The following is a 15,414-nucleotide window of genomic DNA, read 5'->3' as shown; positions in this document are numbered from 1 at the left end:
TTTTGGTATGAGGTAACTAATATGAAGAATAGCCAACATGCTGTTTTCACATGCGCCGCAACAAGTATCCTCTAAACGATAAAAAAATGGCATTGGGAATGTGAATATAATGCGCCACGAATCCCCGAGATGATTCAATGCGGGACGTATCAGTAAGTAATACACTACAACCTGACCAGCCCGACCCTCTGTAATAAGGCGTCGCTATCGCCGTCTTGGGTTACCAACAGACGCCACGCGGGTCCTCGATACACGTGTATCACGGCCTTGGTGGGGGGAAGACTTGTCCGTAAATTGATTTTCGAAAATGTTCAATTTCCGCATCCGGTTGTCTATGACGTAAGAAAAAGCAGAGAAGACAATACCTCCAAGAGTAAAATATCAGCCCTCCTCAAGCTTGTGTATCAAGCTATCAAGCTATACACTACACGCTAAAGAGCCCTACGAAGAAGAAGAAGAAGAAAAAAGGCTTCATTAATTTAGTCATGTGGAACGAACTAAACAAGTTATCGGTAGACAAGCTATACCTCAATGAAACACTCTGGGGTTGATACTTACTATACTTGGCGTTCGCCCGGATCTCGATTGAACGTCTTGGACGAATTACATATGGGTACCTAGATACGATACTGCAGTTTCCAACTACCAGACATCCAACCTGCCAGAACAAGGACAATGATAGGTTTAAGTAGGTTAGCCAATATCTTGTCTTAATATCCTGGATCGAATTATATTAATTCCCCGGACCATTGCCTCCACCAGGTTACATTGCAGATTGCCTCACGACGACAAACTTCTGCCATAATGACAACATCTTTGTTGTCCGTTCCCGATCGATCTACGCCGGGGTAATTAATTCTTATTTTTCTTATCAAGCTACTTTATTATCACAATATCGTACATATTGTATGGATTCGATTGATTAATATAATGGTAAAATGGGAAACAGCCCCCTTAGGTATTTTGCTAGAATTCTAGTTCCTTTTTCGTACATGTGACTTTACCTACCTTCATCCTCCACTTAACTTCGTCAAGCACTTCGACGTCCCTAAGAGGAAAGTATGTCTAAACTTAGATATACCTAAGCTACTATCCACTAAGACTAACCCCACTGCGAAAAAAAAACGTGTTTACGCCATTCCATAAACAGGGCCTGGCTGTCAAAAACCTCGCGGGCAGATATAACGTCGAAAAAAGGGTAAATTGCGAACAACTGCCTCATGATTCACGATTCACGATTTGACGGAAAACCAGACAGTGGGAGAATAAAATAAATATTTGCTATGTACAAGGTAATGCCTCCGTGGGCCGAAATCAACGAATAGAAAAGCGACGCAGGTGAAAAACCAGCCTGGTCAGCGATAAATCACGAAATCCCAGACGCCGATATCAATGCAACCCGTTCGCTTCTAAATGCATTTTTTTTTCTCATGATATCCCCAATCATCCAGATGAGTCTAGGAGGTATTTAGATTTCCTGTATGAACTGCGGGCCCATCAGATCAGTCGCCGCGAGCTCAGGAGCCACAAGTGACTTGTAAGCGTAGGTAGCGACGGGGGTCGGGTCGAGGGAACCGGAATCCTTGTTGCGCTTGAAAGCGAGGAGGCCGTTGTCGCCGCCCTGGTTCGTGACGAAGGCCAGGGTCTCATCCTTGCTCAGACTGAACATGCGAGGGCGCAGACCGCCGGAGGAAACGGTGTCGGCGAAGTCGAGGTGGGCGGCGCCGCACTTGCCGGTGCCCTTCTTGAATTGGAAGTGCGCGATGCTATCCGTCTCGTTACCACTGATTCGGTTCGACACATACACGTCCCTCTGGTTCGCGGCAACAACCAGCTCACCTGCGGCGGCAGAAGTAGCGTTGGCCGGGGGAACGGCACCGTAGGTGCTCTGCTTCTGGAGTTGCTTGAAGCTGATGGAGTCCTCGGTGTATGTGAGCTTGAAGAGGAAGAGCTCACTAGACAACTCGGATGCTAGTGCGTAGTAGTGGTCATCTCCATCCGAGATGAAGCCGCCGTGGCGGGGTCCAGTACCGGTAGGTAGGGTGGCATTGCCAGTAAACTCGTATCGGTCATCCTTGCTGTCAAGGACCAACACCGTGTCACCGCCCAAGTTAGGAATAACAAAGTATCGGCCAGTCGGGTCAAGGAGAGCTTGGTGAGGGTGGTGAGCTCCCTGAGCAGGGTTAGGCTCACCCGGAACAAGAACTGTCTTAATGTGCTTCAAGCTACCATCAGCAGCCGATACATCCCATACATCGACTGCGCCGCTGCCGTAACCAGCGCCGACCATGCGGGTCTTATCGCTGTTGAACTCGAGGAAGACGACACCGGAAGTGCCATTCGCGGCGGAAGCAAGAGTCGGCTTGCCCGAGTCGAGTGTGAAGAGGCTGGTGTCGTTGGCGTTCTCGTTCACGGCATAGAGGAGGTTCGGTTCCTTAAAGAGTAGCCAGCTTGGTCCCGTTCCAGCAGCGGTGTGGTTTCCAGTGATGGAGAACTTGGATCCATCGAAATCGGCAGTTAGGATCTGAAAGGGGGTGCTGAGAACGAGCTTGCGCGGAGCAGCTGCCGGAGCGTCTTCGCGAGGTGTAAGGGACGGCATTGCTGAGGCAGTGCCGAGAAGAAGTGCTGCAATAATTCCCTTCATGTTTGTAAATTTGGAGGGGTAGAAAGTTGGTAAGATAAAAGTCAAAATGTCAAAAAGAGTTTAGGTTTAGGCTACGCTTGCTTAACAAGTGGCTAAAGATACCTTAGGTACCTAGGGAAGGGAAGAAAAAGAAAAGAGGAGAAAAAAGGCAATTTTGCTGTGACGTTTATAGCAAAGCAAATGGCTGAAGATGGTCTTATAAGCGGAGGTCAACAAGGAATCTAGCGGTGACTTGTCAAGTGAATCAACAACACTAAAAGACCGACTTGAAAGAAGAGTAATGGTAGTTGATGGTATAATGGGTAATGAATGACAAGGTAGTTGTAGTTGTTCCCAATGTGACCTAATTTCTTTGGACAAGGGACAAATATTTCGCGAAATAAGAAATGAATGTAGTATCTATGGATTGTTAGCTTGTCAGAGTCTATAACAATTCAAACAATAGAATGCGGCTTTCGCTCATTCCTCTTACTTACCTTCGACCTCTACGCAAAGCTATAGGTTTTACTAATACTTGGCAGACAGATGCGAGAAAATATCATCAGAAAAGTAAAAGGCTAGATTACGAACGAAGACAACGATCATAAATAAGGAGAAAAAAAAAAAGGTCAGGCTGAAGGAAGACGTCAGTCCAATTTTATTATTCACGTTCGTGTATTCCATAGAATGTTTAGCGCTCCCTTCTTTCTTGGCTCGGGAATAATACCTCCCTATTTTAGAATTTTAGAACAAACTCAAGTACCATACATGGCATAACTCCATAGGGCTGTGTCACAGATTCATTGGGTAGGGGCTGTATAAATCGTATGTACGTGAGATGTACATAGTATGTCATTCCAGGTTACCTAGTTCATCTGACTAACAACCTTGGAAGTGTTTATTCTGTGCCGCTTGGCTGGCTGGCTGGCAGGTGCTACTTGGTGGTAAGCGCGATAGTTCTTAAGTGGGTAAATGCTAGGTAAATAAGGAAACATCGTTATGCTCGAGACCCTGAAAGAAAAAAAAAGAACCTAACATCAACATGACAAACGCCTTTCTCCCCCAGCTCCCCTGCAGTAGGCCGCTATCACAGGTCGCAGACGGAAAAGATCATCCTGAGTCGGTGGGAATCCAAGTCTGTTTAGGATTGATAGGCGCAAATCAACCCGGCGTCTCTTGTAAAGTGCACGAAACTCCCTTAGCCAATCATCCGACTTGCGCCACCTCCTCGCCAGACGTAGGTCAAAAAAGCATACAAACGTTTCGCAGGATTCCGACTAACTAGACGGGAACGAAATGTTTTTGAAACGCTCCTATTTATCTATTTGTGTATATTGATTAGAGGGAGCATGAAGGTAGAAACAACTTCCCAATAACTTCTAAATGACCTTTAAATGACGCCAGCAAACCACCCTTAACTACTGCCTATGCCCTAGACCTGGTCCTCCAGACGAAAACAACACCGTTTGACTGGCGCCGGACCAAACAACATACATTGTAGTTCATACATCTGTAACCGTGTAAGAGATAAGTAATCCCAGAGTTACCTGCTCCCATCCCTTCCGGCCCTTCTACTCCCCTTCCATCCTCCTCATTATCACCATCACCATCACCAAGTAATCGTAGCAATCATATTCTCATACCTCCTCCCCTCCTCCCCAGCCTTCCCCCCATCCAGCAGATTCTCATAAATCCACCTCCCCGCATCATCCCTCGAAATAACGTACCCCACGGCCGGCGCGTCGCCTAGCCCGACGCGGATCTCGCGTTGCGGCTGCGGCTCGTCGACCAGGAAGCTCGGGCGCACGATGGAGTACGTGTAGCCGCGGTTCCGGTCCCCGGCCCCGTTCGTAAGCAGCGATTCCATCGCGATCTTGTCCGCGTGCGGCACCCGCAGCATGAGCTTGTACATGGGCACGAACAGGATCGGCACGTCGCGCGCCGCCGGCGAGATCCCGCACGTGCTCACCACGTTGATGCGCGGGCGCCACTGTCGAGCTGTGAGCGGGTGCTGCCGTCGCGCTAGGGAGACGGCTTCCAGGAGAGCTGCCATGCCCTTCTCGCATACGTGCGGGTCGTCGAGCGTCATGCACGAGAGCTTCAGGACGCCGCCGATCGTCGATACGACGACGTCGACGGGCGTGGTACCGTCGACGGGCGTGGTACCGTCGACCAGGCACTGGGCTACGGCCGCGGAGTCGTGCGCGTTACCTTGCACGACTCGGAGGTTCGGGTACTTGTCTGAGGGGAACTTGTCCGCGAGCTTGGACGGCGTTCGGCAGAGCGCGATGCATTTGTGGCCGGCGCCGAGGGCTCGGGTTAATGCGCCGAGGCCGATGCCCCCGGAGGCACCCATGAATGCGATAGTTTTTGTGGTGCTTGATGAGGCCATCTTGCTATGCTCTGGACATAGTACCTGTTATTGATATTTCTGGAGAGGAAGAAGGGATTTAAGGTACTATCGCAGATAATCTGAAGCAAGTTATGTAATAAAGATGACTTAATGTCGATATATACTGGTTAGTTCACCTCAGCGGAAGAGCAGTCATTTATGTTATTACTCAATATTCTACATCCATAAACTAGCCATTAAACTCTTACACATTCCTCATATCCAGCGGATGAATCCAACCCGTCCGAATCTCACCGTCGTGCAGAAAGATGTCAACGGAAAGTTAGTCATACCGCTGCCTCATGGTACAGAGACTTAACTCGTTACAGCGACCGGTTTCCGTTCTAGGTAACTCGGAGATCCGAGCCCCTCTGCAAGAGACGGCGTCAAAAAACCGTCCGGTCTTTATTTTTATTTTTTATTTTCTTTATGGTGACACACTGGCGTTTTTCGTATAGAGTCCGAAAGGATACGTATCCCGGGCCGGGGCTTGGGTTCCTATTCCACGAGGCGAAGACTATGGGGATATACATAGCCACGTTGATGGGACCGCTTTATTGCTTGATCTGTTGGTTCATTCGTTGAATAGCCACGTGAGTGACCGTTGCAATAGTGTGGTTAGACCTCCTCCGTTTTGTTATCGTTGTTTTTTCTATTAGAGAGTACATATGATTGACTAATCTATTTACGCCCAAATTGATCATTCTCTTTTGACCAATCTTCACGTATTGTACTGAAAATATCTAATTAGTTAAAATGTTGCCTTATGCTAGTTGAGAAAATGAGAAGCGAACTCAAATAGACATAAGGCCAAAACGAAGAAAGCGATTGTTGTTGAAGTCTCTAAAGAAGCCGATATCATCCCATACAAAACTATCTTATACTATTTGTAGCAAAACAAATCAACCACTTGGATCCAAAAGTGCTAGTCTACAGTTACTAGTGAAAATTCATAGAAAAATCCGATACTAAGTCTTAAATCAACGATTGAGTTTCTTCGATTCAAATTGATATTGCCTATCGTCAAACTCGCAGCAATGTTAAAAAGCATAAAATTTACGAAAATGTTGTGATACCTCAAGATACAACATTCCATAGGAACCAGATAGACTTACACATTATTCCACCAAGCTCAATCGAACATCCATACGCCCAAATTCCCTTGTTATTATATACAAATTTCTTCTGCTTATAGTTAGTTGTCTTAAGCCCTTATCGACATAGGGCATAACAACCCCTCCCAGCAGTTCGTTCGGCGGCCGTATACCAACGTCGATATGCAAAAAGCCTAGTCATATCCATAAAAGGAGCGGACGGCGTCGCGCCATTACCTCCGCAGATTGGTATCGTAGTCCATTACACAATAAAACCACCCCAGGGGATCTCACAGACGCGCGTCGACCCCCGCCTAAGAAACCCCACTCCTGCTCATTCTGCAAGATATATATATACGCAAAGAAGTATGAAGAAGAAATTTAAACTTTGGTTTTTTTTCGTTTTTTCCTTTTTTTTACCTAGAGAAAGAGCATGGCGCCAACGGCAATGAGAGCAGCGAATGCGCTCGGCCCCGCCATGCGGTCTAACCGCGCACCATTGTTTTCGTCACCAGAAACACCACAGACTTGTTGGAAGCCATCCGTGCAGGCGGCGTTAGGGCTGCTACCAGTGGGGGTAGCGCCGCTGCCCGAACCGCTACCCGAGCCGCTGCTAGCACCGCCGGCTGCCTGACCATTGGTACCGGGACCGCCACCGCTCAAGCCAGGAATGACATCTTGCGTGCCCGACGTTGCGCTAGAGTCCTTAGGGTAGTCTTTATCCATATCAAGGCCGGTACCTAAAAGCGACTTCAGAACCGTGTTACCATCGCCGTCCACAACGGTATCGTTGGTACCCTTCACGTTATTATAGGTATAGCTCTTGCCCGAGTTGGTACCAGGAGCCTTATCCGTCTTGTAGCAGTCAATAGTGACCTCGCCGACGGTGGCGTAGTAGTACTTGTCCTTCTTGATAGCCTCGCTGTCCCAGTCGATATATCCACCGGCCCAATCAACTGTGCCCTTAGCATTCTTCTCGTCACCACCAGGCCAGATAGAAAGCTGGACCCGGGCAGGGGTCTGTGGGAACTCCCATTGGTTGGTAGTAGCATTCCAGGTCTTAGACTTCTCCCACGTTCGACCAACTTTATCGTCCACGAGCCACTCGATCTTCTCCGGAGTCCACCTGATCTCATACGTGTGCCATTCGGTATTCGTGTTTTTGATGGTCGAGTCGGTGATATTGCCCGAATGAGTATCTGAAGAACGAGTTAGCAAATGGCGGTTCATGCAAGCCATTGATTAAGTGCACTGGAATCTTACAGTTGGGAATGCCCTGGAAGTAGTAATTCGTCTGGACAATGTCCAATTCGTTACCAACCCACTCAAAATCTATCTCGTCCTTCACATCGCTGAGCAGAATGAAAGCTGTAACGACACCGGCATCCTTCGATGTCTTTATTCTGGCCTTCACATTTCCATACCACATGTAGACTGTCGAGGCAAGGACAGTTCCAGCCGAGTGGGCCGGCATGGTCAAGAGGACATTGCCAGCGTGGGAGAGAGGGGTACCCTGAGCGACCCAGTCAGCCTTGGAAGGGTCACCAAGGTATTTCGAGGCATCAACAATGCGATCGGTGCTGTCCATCTTCATCGTCCTGGATTCGCAGACAGGTTCGGGAACACACGAGTCGAGAGAGAAAGACATTCGCGGGTCACATCCCCCAAGGCAGTACGCGCCTACACCACATTGGCCGTATTCTAAGAATTCGGCCTGGTTAGAGAAATACGCATTAACGCACCAGGGAGAAGGGTTGACTCTTACGGGAGCAGCAGGGAGTTTCCTTTGGACATTTCTTGTCGAGAGAGCATTGAGGCGCCGAATTCTGAGCAAGCACAGTGGTCGCACCCAGCAAGGCTACAGCCACGGCTGGTATGGACGGAAGCATCTTGTCGACGTTGTTATGGCTAATATTATTAAGGTATTATTTTTTTTTTATCTACCGGTAAGATATGTACCGTAACGGAGAGCGGTCGAGTCGCGTGCGTCTCTGTATTCATATACAGCACGATATATTTGAGGGCGTATTAAACGAATGAAGCCCGGGAAAGTATATGAGTGTATGTATATATTTGTCAATTGGTGGATACTGGACTCAGCCCACAGCAACTGACACTTCCTCGACAGGTGGTATTACTTGATAAGCAATCACCAGAAGCGAGGAAAGGCGTGCGTATGATTCCCGGCAAGGGGAAAGGGGGAATAATAAGAGGCTCAACAAGTTGTTCAACTTATATATACGAGCAACGACGAATCGTGATCTCCTTATGCACAGGCCACTTTGCAAGTATTTACAACTAAAGCAGGCCGTGCTTTATCGGGTGTTTCAAGCGAGAGTAATCCACGGAAACGATCGAGGCGAAACCTCTTTTAATCGAGGGTTCGAATAACGACTGAATTATAGGTATAGAAAAATATAGACAAAGGCTGAGTCAACGAGGGTTGAATTTGTTCGATGAGCACAAAAAAGACTCACAGCCACCGCCCGGCTAGAAATGCATACAAACGGCCAAGCGAAAGGAATTTACCAGAAAGATGGCAACAAAAAAGAGAAGGAAAAAAAAAACTACCTCATGGGGCCGGTAGGGAATACGATACTAGTGTGATAGTACCTATGGGGGAAAGAGAGCGCGTGAACAGACTGGCAGACTTGGGAAAAGAAAAATGGCGTGAATCCCGAATGTTCGAGAGGCGCTGTCCCTGTGCCTGTCATCCCAGCTGGCATAACGGGCTATAATCTCTTGCCTATGGGATTTTCATGGGATAGGCTCTGATAGGAAAAGAATAGGAGAGATGCAGGAAAATGAGTGAGGAAAATGCTACTGTAAGTGTAAGTACTATGTAAGATACGGTAGGGATACTCGCTTAGGAATAGTCGGCTCATTTCTTGTGGGTCGAAGCGAATTAAGTCTGGGCTCGTTTGTTTGTAGAAGGAGCAAAGTATAGCAAAAAAGCCGCTAAGAAAGGTACCGGAAAGGTACCAGATTGACACTGGCTTTTGCCCGGCTTGCATGACAGCCTCGATTGTCTCACAAAGTTCTGATTGACAGCCCGTTAGGAAGGTGGGGCAAATACTATTATAACGATCTCATTGGACGATTTTGATAGGTAATACAATACCTACAGTGTAGACTGTTAGCTCCTCGGAGTATTTTTGTACTGTGCTCTCTCAGATGCTCAGATGCAAAATCTCGTATTTCCCACCGGTGATCTCTCATCAGCATAACTCAGCGAAGCGGAATACGCGGAAAATGTAAAGAGAAGATTGATCCAATCACTTGGATCGCGGGTGTATCGTGTCACAGCATGATTCCTCCATGGACTTTTTTTTTTCTTTTTTTTTCCTTAAATGCAGTTAGAATCCACCTATTATTTTACCATGTATTCCGTACGGCCGCATACCTTATACCAGACGGCATCTCATGCACCCCGGACTTTTATTTTCCACGGTAAAGGATCCGGTATCACATTGTCGGCTGAAGTTTAGATAAATTGAAATGGCTAGGCTTTGCGATGGCATGGAAGCGGGTTAATACCTAATGCAGGTAGGTACCTAACGTATGACCTCGTTGAGGTCGCCTTGTATCAAAGGATGACTTCCAATCCACAAAGCCTAAAAAGCAACTCTCATAATACAGTTACATCTTGGAAGACTCTATAGTTATAGATGATGTGGTAGTTAACTAAAATATATATACAACACTCCTCGACCTTAGTTCCATATATATACATACCTGAGTACCTGAAGTAGGAGGTAAGTAAATAATCTATGCCCAGAACCCCCCCTTAACACCATAGCAACCAACGTTTGACATTTATAATAAGCCGTAGCAAAAACACAAAGCCAATAAGATACCCCCAAGTATAATGCGTAGATCTATCCATTCAAACCTAGTAGTTATTCAAAATAAAAACTCCCCCGCAAACGCCAACCCCTGGTGAACCACGGTCCTAATCTCCTCCGGCATAGGCAGCGCCTCGGCCCGGCTGAAGCTCGCCCATACCAGCTCTTCGTGCTCCGGCGACTTCACGGCGAGGTCCTCGTGGTTCTTCACCAGCACCGCGTAGTTCAGCTGTAGGCACTCCTTGCGCAGCACCAGCTGCGGGTTATGTATCGGCGACCTTCGCGACTGCGTCGACCCGGTACTCCCCCTAATCCCACCAACACCTCTGCCACTGCCTCTGCCACTACCAAGCGACCCCGTAGCCGAAGTCAGCGTGGCCCCATCTAGCACGGACAAGTCCCCACTACTACTCCCTCCGGCCGTGAATATCCCGACCCCGTCGTCGTCCCAGTCCAGTATCCGCACCTCGACCACGCGCCTCACGTCCTGCAGCGCCCCGAGCACCCGCACCACCTGCAGCCCCGTCTGCTCCGCCACCTGCCGCGCCACCGCCGCTGAGATGCAGAAGTCCTCGTCGAGCACCTTGCCCCCGGGGAGCTCCCACATGCCTTCCCCATTTCGGTATCCATTGCCATCACCATAGTCACAACTATTCCCATGCCTGTTCCCATAGCCGCTACTAGTATAATCTTGCTGCTCTTCATCGTATCGACTCCGTCCCCAGCGAATAGAAGAAGGAGGAGAAAAGGGGGAATAAGAAGAAGAATAGGGTGAAGTAGGCGGCGTACTAGGAAACGAAGGAGAAGAAAAAGGAGAAGAAAAAATAGCCGTCGACTCGGGGGTGGTGGCGGAAGACGAGGACAGGGCGGACGGGGGAGACGAGGACGAAGAGGACCGGCGGAGCAGCAAGACGGAGGGCCGCGAGCTGTGCGCGTCCATGCGGAAGATGCACACGCCGACGAAGAGCTTGTCCGCGGGCCGCGTGGCCCGTATGTCCTCGAGGTACTGGGCGCGGGACATGGCGAGCACCGTCTTCTGCGCGTGCGACAGCGTCGTCTTCCTAAATGAACAAGTCGCCATCGGGCACCGCTCTTCTAACCAATCAGCGTTACTCTACACTATAAGATAAAGCCTTCAGCCTTATCTCCACATCCCTCTCTCTCTCACACGGCACGGGATATCTAGGATGTAGTTTTAGAGACAGAGAGTAAGAGAAAAAAAAAGGGGGGGGAATCCCCGAGAGTTAGGCACACAATAGTCCCTAATTTCCTTTCCTTTTCCTTAACCACCCCCCTCTCCCTCCCTCCAAGTATCTAGGTTGGGTAGGTGCTTTCGACGGGAACGCACATGCGAATCGGTCCACGTTTGAAATTGTAGGTATGCGTCCGTCCGTCCGTTTTGTTTTTGTTTCTGTTTCTCCTTCGGCGATACGCACACGCACGATCGGCTCAGGTACTCAACACAGTCTTGTTCTCCCCCGCCCACCTCTTATCTCATCATCTATAGATGATACAATAGCAGAGAACGGGGGAAAACACGCGAAGGGCAAAAGTATGCAGATATGGGACTATGTTAGATCTTTCTTTTTCTTTCCTTTCCTTTTTTCTTTTCCCCTCATCCCACTTCCGCCCAAGAAGATACATTGCTCCTTATATATGTGTGACTAGAGGCATTATTGCTGGCAAGATAGCCTTTTCGATTAGTCGGGTTAGACAGGGCGCAAGGGTCTTATAAGGCCAGCGAAGGCATATCTCGAGTTTATTCGGAGTTTGTTGTGCCTGTTTATCCCGAGATGTCCTCAAAGTTAGCTTTCCAAAGGCAGATAAAGGTTGATACTATTGATCCTGCGGCTGGCAAAGTTTTCTTTCTCCGAGTTTAAGACGTAATCTAAGGTGTCGGGTTTGCATCGGCATTCTGATGGGTGCCGATGAACTTCACCCACCTCAAGCACGCGACATACACTAACGACCCTTCGTAGTCCATCCATCTGTCATTAACAAAATAGTTTTACACCAATATTGGTGTTCTCAATAGTGAAAGGGTACAGTAAGTATCACTTATTTAACTCGGCAATATGCAAGCAAAGTGTTATAGCGTAGTGGAAATAAAAAGAAAAGGAAAGAAAAGAAAGTAGAGCGCCCCAAGGGCTCAAATGAGAAACCATCGGTTAGAAACAACAAGTCGTGAGCGTAATACTCGCCATCATTTTTTCGAACATGAAAACCTTGTTCTACGCCATGGGCACAGAAGCAACCTTAATACATTCAACTTGAATGACAGTAAAGGATAACAGTCGTATTCTACAAGCTACCTCTGTACCCGTTACCTTTTCGGGTATATTATAGGAAGAGGGCACCGTTGCAAAAACACTGGTACCAGGGCTTGCAAATGGCGAATATTAAAAAGGACTCGTCTATTGACTGCCAACCGCATAGTAAATCAAATGTTTCACCTCCTATCGACCTTTCATTAAAACCTCCCAAGCGCACGTCTGACTGACTCAGTCACGCATCAACATCGCCATGGTTTTATGGTAACTTCTTTTTTTTCTTGTTATAGTCCTTCAGCCCCCCTACCAGAATGCCTCGAGACATAAATCATTCGAGACCAAAGAATACAAGTCTGATTCTTCCCGAATTCCGTAATTTGACAATCCATCCATTCTCCCGTGGGGGAATCGTGCTGTGAAAAGAAATGAAAACCGTATCCTTGCCGAAAATAATATACCGAAACAGAACTACAGACGAAAATGGGAGTTTGGCGATACGCCGTCGTGTCGTTGATCTCCCTTCATCCCGTATTGCGATGCAACTAGAGGTCATAAAGTTGTGAAAGCGCGGTCTCCACGTACTAGTGGGCTTGCCGAAGAAAGACCTCATAGAGCCTGTTCTCTTACAAAACCTGATAAGAATGAGCAGATCGAAGCATATAGGGTGTGTCAACGCCAAAAGATGGGACTCAGAACGAAATGGAGGGCTTAGAGCCTGGGCTTTCTTAACGTGCCTTTTGCGTAGAGAACAGTTCTGGAAAATGCTCCTTGGCATATTGCTCACAAGCCTGTACTCAAGTCCGTTAGTAAAAGTCTAGAATATCGTGAAATAAGTTAAGCAGAAAATAACGACTGACCTTCGCTGGCTTTCCAACTTTTTGACCAATGGTCTTCCACTTGTTGTTCTCGTAATCCTTGATGGCGCTGAGGAGCGCTTGGCTCTCGTCTTCGGCGAACTCAGCGTAATGCATATCCTAGACGGTTATTGGCAACAAGGAACGGGGGATGGAGCAGAGTACACAAATACATACTTTATACCAATGCTTCTTAACGCTACCTTCAGTTCGCGTCGGGAAAGTCTATTATTGCTCGAGTTAGTTGCGCTTCTAAGAACATGCTGCAAGTGGAACTGACCTTAGCAATTTCGGCCCAGCTATTGCCCGCATCCCTCATCTGCTTTAGTCGCAGTTCCTCGGCCGGGGTCCAGGGCGTATTCGTTCGACTCTTCTTAGCCGGGGGTGGCACAACCGGAGTTGTGGCTTCTTCCTTGGCAGGAATCGCCGGGGGGACAACGGGAGTGACTTGCTGCATCGGGGGTGCCGGTGCCGCGGAGACTGGGGTGGGAGTGGGGGCGGGTGCGGGTGTGGTTGAACTAGCGGGCCCGGTTGTAGTAGTCGGGGCTGGTGTCGCCGGGTTCACAGTTGACGCGTGCGGCTGCTGATGGGCCTGCTGTTGGTGTCCGGGCGCAGCGCGCTTACGGCCGCGTGGAGCCGGAGCGGAAGCTGGCGTCGGGGTTGTCTGTTGAGACGGCGCAACTGCGGGAAGATTGGTCATCGGAGCTGGAACCGGCGTAGCAGCATGATGCTGCTGTGTCTGATGGGAAGGTTGGTGGGTTTGGTGATGGGGATGCTGCCCGTGGGGACCATGAGACTGTTGGTGGTTTTGGTTCTGATGCTGCTGGTGCTGAGGCAGCTGCTGATGGTGCTGCTGACCATGCGATGGGTGCAGTTGGGCACCAGGATTGGGAGGCTGCGGCGTATAACCAGTAAACTCAGTCCGACGTGACATGTCGGCTTGGTAAGGATGGTTAGGACTGTATCACAGATGGAGGTTAGCATAACCATACGACTTGGTATTGCTGAGAGCGGCGACAGCAAGACGCGATGCAATCATGGCTGCACAGCATTGGACATTCCGAATCGACAACAGTTGGTAAAGTAAGGCGGAAGAGGTAGGTGCTGTTCAGCTGGAGAAAAGAGCAGGGATATCGCGAAGTAGTCTGGGCTGCAAGGCAGTGGATATTGCTAGGTTTGAGTAGGAGTAGATGAGGCTATCGCCAGGGGTCCTGCACTCGCAGTGGAGCAGAGACTTGTAAACCTGGGTTGGATGTTTGCGAGGCAAATCCATGACTGAGACGACAGGTATACATTTGGTACATATATGACCATGTCCTCTATACAACGAGGACGGCAGTATATGTGTACGAGCCATCTGGGGTAGAGGGGGGGTAACCGAGGGGGGGATGAAATGGGGAACATGTATATAGTCGGGGAAACAAATTGAACAAGTACAGTACTTGGGAGACTCGATGTAGAGAGGAAAGGAGATGTACTTACTGCATGCCATCGTTCGCGTGTTGAGTGGAGTTGGTGTAGACCGGGTACTCCGTCGGCATGGGGCCGACCTGCCACTGCTGCATGATCTGAAAAGGGCAAACTAGCGTCAGCTACAATACCTTAAGGTTTTCTTTGTTCCTGATACAACTGAAAAAAAAGTGTACAGAATAAAGCTAAAGCTTGAAATGGAGGGGGGGATAAATAAAACGCGACTGAGCAGCCTAGAAAAAAATAGAAGAACAAATTCTGGAAAGGTTTCAAAGTAGAAGGGGGAAAGGGGGGGAAAGGTACAGGTGAGAAAATAAGAGAATTATTCCGCGCAAAAACAAAACAAGGGAGGCGAAGTAAATAGGCGAGATGCGCAGAGTAAGGGTAAGTAACAGCGGCGGTAGAAGGGGGGGCCAGGCAACAATCCAAAAAAAGAAGGAAAAAAAACAGCAAGAACGAATGAAAACAGAAACAAAGAAAAAAAAAGTATGAGAAGTAGTCGTTAAGTCGTAACGGTGGTGAGGTGAGAATGGGTAGTAGTGAAGGTAGTGATGGCAATGATAAAATGTTACCACGAAATTGTAATAAGAGCAGGCAATGATGCCTGCATGGGTGAGGAAGGTGAAGAAGCGAAGGGTGTTTTTACTTGACAACGTGTTTTTTTTATGATCATGATGCTGCTCGTAGCTTACGCCAGAGCGTAAGCTACAGCCGACAGCATCTTGATGGGTTGGCAGGAGTGTTGACCCCAAACACGCGTTTCTTTTGGATAGTCGCGCAGCTGAATATATAATTTTTTTTTTCTTTTTCTGTCGATGCAGGCGACGGGTAATGATGGCAATGGTGGGGATTCGCAAAGGAAATAC

The 15,414-nt window shown here is 48.4% G+C and overlaps 6 protein-coding genes across 6 annotated transcripts; all 6 read right to left on the bottom strand.

Moving 5' to 3' along the window:
* Nucleotides 1–164: 164 nt before the first annotated feature.
* Nucleotides 165–986, bottom strand: F4812DRAFT_439944 (uncharacterized protein). Its single transcript, XM_047935112.1, has 2 exons — nucleotides 763–986; nucleotides 165–692 (listed from the first exon to the last, which is right to left on the bottom strand). The coding sequence occupies exons 1-2, from the start codon at nucleotides 801–803 to the stop codon at nucleotides 425–427; spliced, it is 309 nt and encodes a 102-aa protein (XP_047787494.1). The 5' UTR covers nucleotides 804–986; the 3' UTR covers nucleotides 165–424.
* A 272-nt stretch (nucleotides 987–1,258) lies between these two features.
* Nucleotides 1,259–3,250, bottom strand: F4812DRAFT_439941 (putative isomerase YbhE). The gene is made up of 2 exons (XM_047935111.1): nucleotides 3,121–3,250; nucleotides 1,259–3,043 (listed from the first exon to the last, which is right to left on the bottom strand). Exon 2 carries the CDS (start codon nucleotides 2,642–2,644, stop codon nucleotides 1,469–1,471), a length of 1,176 nt encoding a protein of 391 aa, XP_047787493.1. The 5' UTR covers nucleotides 2,645–3,043; nucleotides 3,121–3,250; the 3' UTR covers nucleotides 1,259–1,468.
* An 820-nt stretch (nucleotides 3,251–4,070) lies between these two features.
* Nucleotides 4,071–5,741, bottom strand: F4812DRAFT_135475 (NAD(P)-binding protein). The gene has a single exon (XM_047929573.1). The coding sequence runs from the start codon at nucleotides 5,013–5,015 to the stop codon at nucleotides 4,233–4,235; it is 783 nt and encodes a 260-aa protein (XP_047787492.1). The 5' UTR covers nucleotides 5,016–5,741; the 3' UTR covers nucleotides 4,071–4,232.
* Nucleotides 5,742–6,159: 418 nt separating this feature from the next.
* F4812DRAFT_135506 (carbohydrate-binding module family 18) lies at nucleotides 6,160–8,281 on the bottom strand. Its single transcript, XM_047929574.1, has 3 exons — nucleotides 7,875–8,281; nucleotides 7,373–7,810; nucleotides 6,160–7,308 (listed from the first exon to the last, which is right to left on the bottom strand). Exons 1-3 carry the CDS (start codon nucleotides 7,996–7,998, stop codon nucleotides 6,530–6,532), a joined length of 1,341 nt encoding a protein of 446 aa, XP_047787491.1. The 5' UTR covers nucleotides 7,999–8,281; the 3' UTR covers nucleotides 6,160–6,529.
* Nucleotides 8,282–9,787: 1,506 nt separating this feature from the next.
* On the bottom strand, nucleotides 9,788–11,184 carry F4812DRAFT_135449 (uncharacterized protein). The gene has a single exon (XM_047929572.1). The coding sequence runs from the start codon at nucleotides 11,033–11,035 to the stop codon at nucleotides 10,013–10,015; it is 1,023 nt and encodes a 340-aa protein (XP_047787490.1). The 5' UTR covers nucleotides 11,036–11,184; the 3' UTR covers nucleotides 9,788–10,012.
* A 1,040-nt stretch (nucleotides 11,185–12,224) lies between these two features.
* F4812DRAFT_439935 (uncharacterized protein) lies at nucleotides 12,225–13,717 on the bottom strand. Its single transcript, XM_047935110.1, has 4 exons — nucleotides 13,359–13,717; nucleotides 13,256–13,303; nucleotides 13,082–13,198; nucleotides 12,225–13,012 (listed from the first exon to the last, which is right to left on the bottom strand). Exons 1-4 carry the CDS (start codon nucleotides 13,533–13,535, stop codon nucleotides 12,950–12,952), a joined length of 405 nt encoding a protein of 134 aa, XP_047787489.1. The 5' UTR covers nucleotides 13,536–13,717; the 3' UTR covers nucleotides 12,225–12,949.
* Nucleotides 13,718–15,414: the final 1,697 nt, after the last annotated feature.

Source organism: Daldinia caldariorum (genome assembly GCF_022478825.1).
Source record: "Daldinia caldariorum strain CBS 122874 unplaced genomic scaffold F4812scaffold_16, whole genome shotgun sequence".
In the NCBI taxonomy this organism is placed as follows: domain Eukaryota; kingdom Fungi; phylum Ascomycota; class Sordariomycetes; order Xylariales; family Hypoxylaceae; genus Daldinia; species Daldinia caldariorum.
This window is presented reverse-complemented; position numbering and strand designations above follow the sequence as displayed.

Bases quoted from the DNA above. Each gene is read 5' to 3' on its own strand.
- F4812DRAFT_439935 (XM_047935110.1), bottom strand. From the start codon at position 13,535: ATGCAGCAAGTCACTCCCGTTGTCCCCCCGGCGATTCCTGCCAAGGAA. The intron at 13,199-13,255 runs GTATGTATTTGT...ATAACCGTCTAG, and splicing joins TTAAGAAGCATTGGTATAAA to GATATGCATTACGCTGAGTT. The intron at 13,013-13,081 runs GTCAGTCGTTAT...ACTTGAGTACAG, and splicing joins AAGTTGGAAAGCCAGCGAAG to GCTTGTGAGCAATATGCCAA.
- F4812DRAFT_439944 (XM_047935112.1), bottom strand. From the start codon at position 803: ATGGCAGAAGTTTGTCGTCGTGAGGCAATCTGCAATGTAAC. The intron at 693-762 runs CTGGTGGAGGCA...ATATTGGCTAAC, and splicing joins GAGGCAATCTGCAATGTAAC to CTACTTAAACCTATCATTGT.
- F4812DRAFT_135449 (XM_047929572.1), bottom strand. From the start codon at position 11,035: ATGGCGACTTGTTCATTTAGGAAGACGACGCTGTCGCACGCGCAGAAG.
- F4812DRAFT_439941 (XM_047935111.1), bottom strand. From the start codon at position 2,644: ATGAAGGGAATTATTGCAGCACTTCTTCTCGGCACTGCCTCAGCAATG.
- F4812DRAFT_135506 (XM_047929574.1), bottom strand. From the start codon at position 7,998: ATGCTTCCGTCCATACCAGCCGTGGCTGTAGCCTTGCTGGGTGCGACC. The intron at 7,811-7,874 runs GTAAGAGTCAAC...CCGAATTCTTAG, and splicing joins GGAAACTCCCTGCTGCTCCC to AATACGGCCAATGTGGTGTA. The intron at 7,309-7,372 runs GTAAGATTCCAG...CTCGTTCTTCAG, and splicing joins CTTCCAGGGCATTCCCAACT to ATACTCATTCGGGCAATATC.
- F4812DRAFT_135475 (XM_047929573.1), bottom strand. From the start codon at position 5,015: ATGGCCTCATCAAGCACCACAAAAACTATCGCATTCATGGGTGCCTCC.